Source organism: Bidens hawaiensis, unplaced genomic scaffold (assembly GCF_021521415.1).
Source record: "Bidens hawaiensis isolate Kalapana, Puna unplaced genomic scaffold, B.hawaiensis_p1.1 tig00028303_1, whole genome shotgun sequence".
In the NCBI taxonomy this organism is placed as follows: Eukaryota; Viridiplantae; Streptophyta; class Magnoliopsida; order Asterales; family Asteraceae; genus Bidens; species Bidens hawaiensis.
The window spans coordinates 207,612-217,850 of record NW_027494620.1 but is presented as its reverse complement, the minus strand read 5'-3'; the positions used below and the strand labels follow the sequence as shown (position 1 = coordinate 217,850).

At 30.7% G+C, this 10,239-nt stretch overlaps 1 protein-coding gene across 1 annotated transcript; it reads left to right on the top strand.

Moving 5' to 3' along the window:
- Positions 1–7,570: 7,570 nt before the first annotated feature.
- On the top strand, positions 7,571–8,045 carry LOC143576816 (uncharacterized). Its single transcript, XM_077060834.1, has one exon. It carries the CDS (start codon positions 7,638–7,640, stop codon positions 7,935–7,937), a length of 300 nt encoding a protein of 99 aa, XP_076916949.1. The 5' UTR covers positions 7,571–7,637; the 3' UTR covers positions 7,938–8,045.
- The last annotated feature ends 2,194 nt before the right edge of the window (positions 8,046–10,239 follow it).

Here is a 10,239-nt window from a genome sequence, read left to right as displayed (position 1 = left end):
GAATATTTATAAGTGTTACATGACTTGGTAGCATCTTAAATTTCGTGGCGTCCTATGATGTTTTTAGTGTCCTCTTTATTTTATATTCACTTTTTCATAATTTCTCTCCCACATACATTGTAGGATTGTATGGTATATCCTTACAATATACTTGAGACAACGTTAAGAAAGAGAAAATGTGATAAAAGATCCAAACTCATTTAACAATTTATACTTTTTTTTAACTAGTTGCTTTTTCTCTAATTCTTTTTTTTGGTAACTATATAAGTTTAATCACCAATAAAATTACGAATCACATCAATACTCTATAAACTAGTAGAATCAGGTAAACAATATTATATGCTTGTTGAATGACTTTTATAAAAGAAACACCCGTATATTCAAAAATATATTAAAAAATAATAAGAATAAAGAGTGGGTTGACGCTGGTCTTTGATGCTAATTTGGACCCCAATTTGTATTTATGAGTCCACTTGACCGGTTTACACAAATGGTCCTCCAAAGTTTTCACATGACCATCGATATTCAATACTTTAATCTAAAATGTACGTCAAGTAAAATAAAATTTACCCACACGCTTCTTACCATTCAAATATTGTTTACACACTATGTGTAGGGGATTAACTAAAAATAAAAAACGCTCGTTACGCCATAGTCATAAAAGTATATGGTTCCTCACTAACTTTTTCTATCAGAGGGCTTTGATTCGCGAGGTGTTTAGGAAGATGCAGACGGGTTTAATTGTGTTAATATGATTCCTAATGGTATAATACCTAATTTTACATAGACGGGTTTATCATTATAGTATCCGAGATCGTTTTGATCGTTATTCTATAATTAAAACGGCGGTGACGTTTTAATAGGCATATAACGATTTGATATGATCAATTCTAACATAAGACGAAAATTAAGCTTCAAGAAACAATCTGAATCGCGGGTTACGGGTTTGGTTATGGTTACGGGTTTTGGGTAAATGGGTATAAGGCTATAATATAATTTAAATAGCCAGATTTGCGTCGTCATGTTAGAACTCTCAAACGGTTGTCAGGGATGGCAATAGTTTAGGAAGCGCTTGTAACAAAACGCATTATTATTTAACTAACAGTACAATTAGTATTTAATATCTTTTTATATCAAAATTTGTATGGATTTTTGGTTGGAAAGTTGATATACCCCATTCAAAGAGCCCATTAGTGCCCGTGTAGGCTTCTTTCTCTTAGATGCTCATGTGTAATGGTTTGACTGAAGGTTAGGGAGCGTTAAACTGGTGAGGTCAGTGAGGTGGCTTGGGTATCACCCCATTACACCTGGTCTTAGTTAATTATTGTATTTAAATTTATTTATATATTAGAAAGACAGACAGATTGTCGCCCGCAAATAAGCAAGTAAATACTCTTAAGAGTACCAAATAGTATTACCCAAAAAGGTTGACCGGTCAAAATCATATTTTAGTACAGCCTTCCATCATCAATTTAGTCAAAAGATTCTTAAGAAAACATTCAAACTTTACCCAAGATACCATGTGAGCATTTTATTAGTATAGCCTGCCTCCTTCCATAGATAAATAATGTTTACAATAATTGCACTTTCAATATAGAAACATTTTAAACATATTTTAATTACTTTGATAGTGTATTCCCGAACCCCTCCTCAACTTTCTTGGCGAAGTATATTTTTAGCGCAATTTCTTTTGTATTCTCTTTGTTTATATATCAGCTATCCGTGAACAATCCCTTAATTTTCTTCTAGATCCGCTGAAAACAACATAATAGAACAAACTTTATAAAATGACTTCAATATGTTTTTTTTTTCTCAAATGTTATTACTTTGATAGTAAAACAATAGAAAATAACTAAAATGTCGAGTGAGTTGATTCCGAAATAGACATATGTACGCGCACGCACATGCATACGATACAATGATAAATGATGAGTGTGGGTACATCATGATATAGTACTATGTGGTTAAAACGAAACAAAGGTCCACAGACATCACCATCTCCATGTATATATGAAATGTCTTACCTATGGCATCGGATCCTTTCTTCTATGTGAAAACATTTAATTGACAGTTTTGGTGTGTGGCTTCAAAACTCAGATTTATTCTCACTATTTCAAAATTTTGGGCTGACACAGCAGCATGTGCACGTGAATCTTGTAATCCATATGTTGATACCCACCCTACCCCACCCCCACCCATCTCGAGTTATTTATTACATATATACACTCCTTTCTTAAGATGTACCATGAGTCCATGACTACTACTAGTCGAATTCATTACATACTACTACTTTGGTTGGTTGATATCTCACCCAACCTTGTTCATAGTAACTTCAAAAGAAATTCGGATTCCTTGATTTTTCTTCATGAGTTAATGTAAGTACATGTTTTTAGTAGCGGATAGAAAATGACTGTCAGAAGTCTAGGTGAAGAGTGAAGACGGAGAGGAGTGAAGGGAGAACACGATGAAACGAGTTATGCATGAGAGACTTTATAATTCAAACGTAATTATTCAGAAACTGGGGATATATACAACAAGAACATGAAACTATAATACTAGTAACTGATGTGGTAGTCCATTCGTAAAGATGTATGCATACCGAATATCATTTGAAATGTGTAGAACCCGATCGATGATTTCTTCTTTGGTCGATTTCAGTTAACCTTGTGCATAATAAATTCAAAACAAAATTTGGATTCTTTGATTTTTTTTATCTTTATTTAACGCAAGAACATATTTCCAGTAACTCTCTTCTTGCACATATAGAAAATGACAATGCCATACGTCTAGGTGAAGATCAAGAGCGAACGGATAAACGTGGTAATGAGTTATATATACATTGGCTTATAATCTAGAACGCAAATGTATCATCAAAACTATGTTCTCATCAGACTTTACAGTTTATACATGTTATACCAGATAATACTGGTTTATATATTGTATTTTTAGTATAGTAAATAAATAGTTTTAATTGTGTGTTTAAAATTCCTTTTCAATTTTTTTTATCTTGTCAGTTACATTTTTTTAACAGTAGCATAAATAGCAAATATTAAGAGACAAAGATAACAAACCTCCGGATAGACGCTAAATAGGCCCAAACATCCAAAGTTACAACATCAAACAAGAGCCACAAAATGAACTAAACGCGATCCAACAAAAACTCAAACCAAAATACATGAAAGAGGGGACTGGACCCAATCAGACCAACCGATTTCCTTGAATTTTGATCTCGACTTTATCAAGCCAAAAAGACCTGTCATAATCTCTTCAACAATGAACTCTGTGGCTAAACACTTGCTGCTAAAAATCTTGGCATTTCTCATTTTTCAAATCGACCAAATGGAAGTGTAAATTATGGTGAGCAAAATCCTTTTACCCAAACGTGAAGACGAGTCTTTGGCCACCTTTAGTAGATGAGCAAACGAATCAAACCCGGTCATATCGCAACAACACCAAATTGAGTTAGTCCTCCAAAATCCAAATAGTAATAAATTTATCACCAAATTGAGATGGCCATCTTGTTAGTAAAATGAATAAATTTAAACAAACATAACAAAGTACAGGCAAAAGTAATTTTAACTATTAAAAGTTAAGACTAGAGTATAATAGAACATGTGTTTTGGAGTGAAATTAAGGAATCAAATCAAGTATTAAAAATCAGTCAATCAGATCAACCACATGCCAAAGTTCAAACCATATGCATGGATTAGTGGTCTCATTGTACCACAATGATCTAGTATAATAGAAACTACAGCTCATTATTGTCTTTTCCAAATTTCCATTTCTCTCTTAATTGTCTTCTATCTTCTTTTAATTAATTTGATATTAAAGAAATTGAAAATAATTACGTTTCGAATTTAGTTAATTATATCTTAGTAATCATGTTAAACTTAATTTTGCCTCTATAATTATAATAGGCAAACAAATTTTATATTTTACACATATAATAAGAATTGTCTTAATATTTACATTTTTGACCCACTTTGTTAAGAACATAACTCACATATATGCAAAAAAAAAAAAACAAAACAAAAAAAACAAAAAAAAAACAAAATAGATACATGAAATAAGTAGGCATTCAACACAAACTATGAGTTGTAGCTTGTTTATAATAATAAGTCATTCACGATGATACAATAATATATCTACAGTTAAATATTGTTTTAGTAGTTTAGTCCTTGAGGTTTGCTCAAATTTCCGCTTTAATTTATCCCAAAAGGTATATTTTTAGTCACTTAGTTTCATTTTAGTCTCATTTTCATGCAATCACTTAATCATGGTAATCTATGTTCTTAATCTTTCCCTAGTCACATGATGGGTATTTTGATAATGCTATAACTACTTACCTAAACGGAAAAAATAATGGCATAACTACTTACTTAAATGGAAAAATATAACTCCTTCTGTCCCATTAGAAGTGTCATGGGTTGAAAAACACAACGTTTAAAGTGAATTGAATGATTATTTTTTTTTCTTATTAAATAAAAATAATGTCCTTAAAAAGTGGGTCCATCAATAATATTGTTTATTAATGTTAGTTGTGTGTGTTTAAGGATAAAATTGAAAATTACTAGTAAATTTTAAAAATGGACTCTAGTAATAAGACAAACAAAAAAAAGGAAATATTAACAATTATAATGAGACAGTGGGAGTATATTTAAACATATGGTAATGCTATGAATAATTAGTTAACCAAAAAGGTAAATTAAGCATGCAGCTTGAGGAAATTTGAAAAGCTTAACCAAAAAGGTAAATTAAGCAATTCTGTTTATTGGTCGTTCAAAAAAAAATTGACTGATTGAGGTAGAAGCACGGTGAAAGTAAATATTTGAATGTTAATTTACTGCAAAATCAATCGGGGAATTACAAAAAACTACTGAAAATAGATTATTTAAGTGTTTAATTGGAAATATAAATTAAAATATTTTAATTAGATACTTTATGGAATATATAAATGTAAAGATGTACCATGGTGAGAAATTGTTTAGTACCGACCTTCTGCCCAATATAATTTATTGAAATTGATATATCTCCGTAAAGTGTGGTAAATAATATTGCCTTGAAATATGTTAATTCTTTTCCTATGCTAACTTGCATTTGATGCAGTAAGGCTATGCGTAGTGGAGGGACTATAATTGGGGCGAATTGCGCCGTGTGGCGCCCGGTCAGCAAGGGATAAGAATTTGTTTTTGGGATGTAATGGTATATGGGACAATTAGTAATATAATATAATATATATATATATAACACAAATTATTAAATAATATTATTCTCCATAACAATTCGCCGGACAAGAATATGTTGCCCCCCATCAAATCGCCCCTTTCGTAGCCCGGGGGGGCGGTGTTCACCTCAAATTTCGCCCCATTTCTCTTATTTTGTCGCCCCACTACATATGGCCTAACAGTTATACATTATATTGAATTTTCTATTTTTAACATGTGAAAAGGTTTTTAGAAAATGATTCTTGATTTGAGACAGGAAGTTTACAAGTGATTTGGAGAATCTTGAACTTTATGACTAACTACAATGTTGATTAAGAAATTCAAACCTTTGTCCTTGGAAGTATGAGATAGGAAGTTGGAAATTGGAATCTACTTATTATACTATTAAACTATTAAAGTAAACTACTTTTTTTTACATGTTATTCAACTAAAATAGCCAACCAAAATGTCAGCTAGTATTATTATAATTTCTAGAATTTTTAATAAAATTATAAATATAACTTTAAGTGTAATATTAAATGATATTTTTAGATATTTACGAATTATGAAATTTTATTTATGCTTATTTATATTTTAAGAATCTATAAGGTATGTTATTATGTATTTATTAAATTTAAATTTTTTGTTTTTTTTTAATCACACGTGTATCGCACGGGCTATATCCTAAGATGGTATTTTTTTTAAACTAGTTTGGAACCCATTTATAATTTGTACATGGGTTAAAATAAAGGAAATATTAATAAAAGAAAATTATTTTTAACCCATGTACTTTTAAAGGTAAAAATAATTTTAAAGGAACAGAACCATTAACCGTATATATAATTATGACATGTGCAGTGGATAATTTTCTTTTATTAATATTTCCTTTATTATTTTCGAAAAACTAAACCGACGATTAATTTTTTTTGTTTTTCGAAAAACAGATTTTTGGGTTTAGGTTCAGCTATCCAATTTAAAAAAAAACGAAAAAAACCGAACCGAACTGATTAATCGAACCTATGTTTTCTACGTGTTTTTTTAAGATGTTATGACCAGATTCAAAACACTAATAGAACCTCTCATTGACAGTGATGAAGATTATGAAAATGATGAAGATTGAGTCTAAACTTTGAAGATGAATAAGATAATGAATGAAGATTCTGGCCAAACTTTTAGTGTGTTTTTAATTAAGAACATTGTTGAATTTTAAATTATACTACTCAAACAACTTTGTATTTTTTTGGTTCTACGTAACACGTGCCTACTTTTGTAATGTCTACTCACAATAACCGAAACCGGAAATAACGGAAAACTGAATAACCGAAAACCGATTGGTGATATTCTAAAATAACCGACAGCTGCGGTTACAGTTTGAGTTTTACCCAATAACCAAAACGAACCAAATCAAATCGAACCGTGCTCACCCCTAGAATAAAGAGGGCGTTAATAGGAACCTCTTGTCACAAATGCAAGCCTTGGTCTTTCTACAAGACACTTTAAGAATATACATTGAATGGTAAAAGTGTATTAATTCATTCACTAAAAACCTTTTTCATTAAAATACTTTATGTAAATGTAAAGACAAATACATAACACATGCTTAGTTTTGTCCTTAAAAACCACTAAAATTTAGAAAGTAGACATTGTAGATGGTGTGATGCTTCTAGATCTAGATCATGGGAAACACCAAGTTAAGGACTGAACATTGTAGATGGTGTGATGCTTCTAGATCTAGGGCCCTTCTCGCTAGCAATTTTTTTTGGAACGACCAACTTAGTAAAGCCGAGTACTTTGTACGCGGTCTTCATTGGTTAAAGGTAGTCCGAGCCGGCCACGAGTCCGGACAGACGGAACCCCTAGCGGTCCACCTATTGAGGGATTCCCCAAATAAAATCCGACCCCACGCCCGGCCAAACGACACAACAGCGAGAAGCCGGTAAAACCGAGTGAGATCAGGTTTCGAACCCTGGCTATTAAAAAAGAAAAAAATAAAAAAAAAACTATATATATTACTAAAAAATAAAGGAAAAATAAAAGTTCTTGATATTTTTTGTAAAACTTGAAGATATTAAAAAAATTTAAAGACCCACAAGTCATTTCCCAATTCCCATCTTATAATAATAATAATAATAATAATAATAATAATAATAATAATAATAATAATAATAGTGAGGTATAGAAGTTTCACCATATATATATATACCACACACACAGTTTCTACACGTATAAGTTGAATATGCAAACGTCATTAATAATTTGCTAGAAACCCTATTATTATTTTCCATATTTTACTATTTATAGCTTTCCAACGTCTCACCTAGATCAAGTCATTTTACACTTTCTCTCTCTCTCTCTCTCTCGAACTCACAGAAGAAAACAGTAATATTATTCAGATCAGAGTCAGTGTGATCACAAACTGATTAATTATACTGCATGGATAAGAAATGGAAGCTGTCAAAAGAAGATCCAAACAATCATTCAACGAAATCATCATCATTGTTCAGAAGCATGTCACAAAAGAGCTCCACAAAGTCACCACTTTTGAGATCTTTTTCACAAAAGAGTTCATCAAAGAACAAGTTTCCATCAGATCTCACAAGAAGTAGTTCGCAAAAATGCTCAAACTTTACTCGAAAATGCGGTCATTTGGCTAAAGAACAGAAGGCAAGGTTTTATATTGTCAAACGTTGTGTTACAATGTTGATATGCTGGAAAAAACATGGAGATTCTTGATGGTTTTGTTTAGGCTTGGGTTTATTGGGAAGCTATAAATTAATAAGCAGGGAATCATGGGATATATATATATACATGTGTTTTACATTTAAAAGATTTATAAAAACCTTATTTACGTGTAAAAACTCGTTTTTACATAATCTTTTTTTTTGGAGCTTCTTGCATATAAATAAATGGAGAAACTGTTTTTTACTAAAACGTTTTCTTCGTATGTTTATATGCATAAAACTCTAAAAAAATTATGTAAAAATAATTTTACTTTTACATGTAAAATAAGTTTTTTATGAGCTTTTTACATGTAAAACTCGTAATTCCTGGATTTCCCATTTATTTATGGTTTCTTAATAAACCTAAATATCCTCTTTTAGGGTAATTTGATGGTGTTTTTTCTTCTGCTTTAGAGATGGATCTTATTAGGGTTTTAAAGCTAAATGGAAGCATATAAGAGGCAAGCAGCACATGCAGTGATGCTACTAAAGAAGGATGACATTAATGTACCATATATAAATATATAGATTTTAATAGATTAGAGCATTATTTTATATTTATGCTTTAGCCTCCCATCTTTATCATCTGACACTCTCATGTGCCATTACTATACATTTCTTGATATGAGAAAGATTCTCTTCTTCTTTTCTTTTATATATATATATATATATATATATATATATATATATATATATATATATATATATATATATATATTTATACCATTTGTGGATGAAGTTTTTACCCAAGTTCAGTTTTACTATGGACCATCACCTACAAACTAATGATGGTTCTTACATTCACCGGAATAACAGACAAATGTGACAGTAGATGAACCAGGAGATTCATTCAAAGTGTCTAATGTCTTTACATATAATTTACAACTGTCTTAAAACTATTTAGATGCACAATTACCGGTTGTCACTAGTTGCAGTGTCGAATCTTGGATTTTTATATACGTGGGCCGAAAATCATTGACCCTGTTCCGGGGTCCCTTCTATGCTTCATCCTTGACTGGTTGAACCGGATTTTAATTTGTTTCTATTAAAATCTCATTTTCTTATTAGTTTACTGTAACTTCATATTTTTTAAAAGTTAAGTAATCATATTTTATTAAAATTGCAAAACCTTGATACTTTCATATTTTAATTTTATATTTATACTATTTTAATTTTTTGTAGTCGCCTAATTTTGCTCTCTGGTAAGTCCGGTTCTAAAACATTGCTATTTGGTTCTATGCGATGGGGAGATGGGAATGCGGTCAACATCGTTAGACAGATAAAAAAGTATCAACAAATATAAACATAAAAGATATTTAAAAAAATGAAAATTAACAAAAAGTAGCTTGAAAAAAAGGGTGATAAAAAACCTGGGTGGAAACCGGTAAACATAATAAATTGTTTAAAGAAAAGAATTTTAAAATTTAGAGGTCTATGATAATCTATTAAATTTTAAAAATAAAATCGTAAATTTGTTAATGAAAAGAAATTTAATCCACTTAATCAGTGCAACATGTGTAAGAATAATTGTTTATTTCAATACATGTAATCGGATTACAAAACAATATGAATTGAAAGTTTCTAACACCCTTAGTTTTCAAATAATTGTATGATTTTAAACAAATTTTGGGTTTAGTTTTTTAAAAGTTATTTAATTTTGCATATTTTTAGGTCTCAATTGATAAGATGTTTCTGACATATACAGGCCCATATGATAAAACATAAAAAAAAAAGAAGAAGAAAAAAGAGTGAAATGAAATGAGCTACAAGTACAAACAACGGAGAGGTTGTGAACATATGAGTTCAAATTTTATATTCATAGTGATTAGATCTACCCTTAGAAAACTTTTACCGCTTTGAGATATGGAGAATATGGATGAGGGAAAATTTATATACGGTGTTGAATATAAAACGCTAAAAAGGTATTCCTTGGTATAATTAATGAAATCCGGGTCGGGTCTTGTTGTAAAAACGTTGCATATATGTCGTGTTATTTAGACAAACAACACGGATTTATTACTACAAAAAAAACCCCATGTCGGGTGGTGTTCAGTTTGACAAATGTTTGGTATCTCTCGAGCCTTTCTCATGAATATATACAAGCTGCAACGTTAGGTAAATCCGTTAAAAGGTCTATGAGATCAAAACCTCACGAACACACTGACGATCAAATGAAGATCATATATCAACATAAGTGGAAAATAGAGAAACGCTCATGGATGATGGAGCTCTTAAGCTATGTGTTGTTTAAGCCTATCAATGAATTCATCATATCGTATTGCGTCATATGGTGTTGACTGGACCTTACCCTTCAT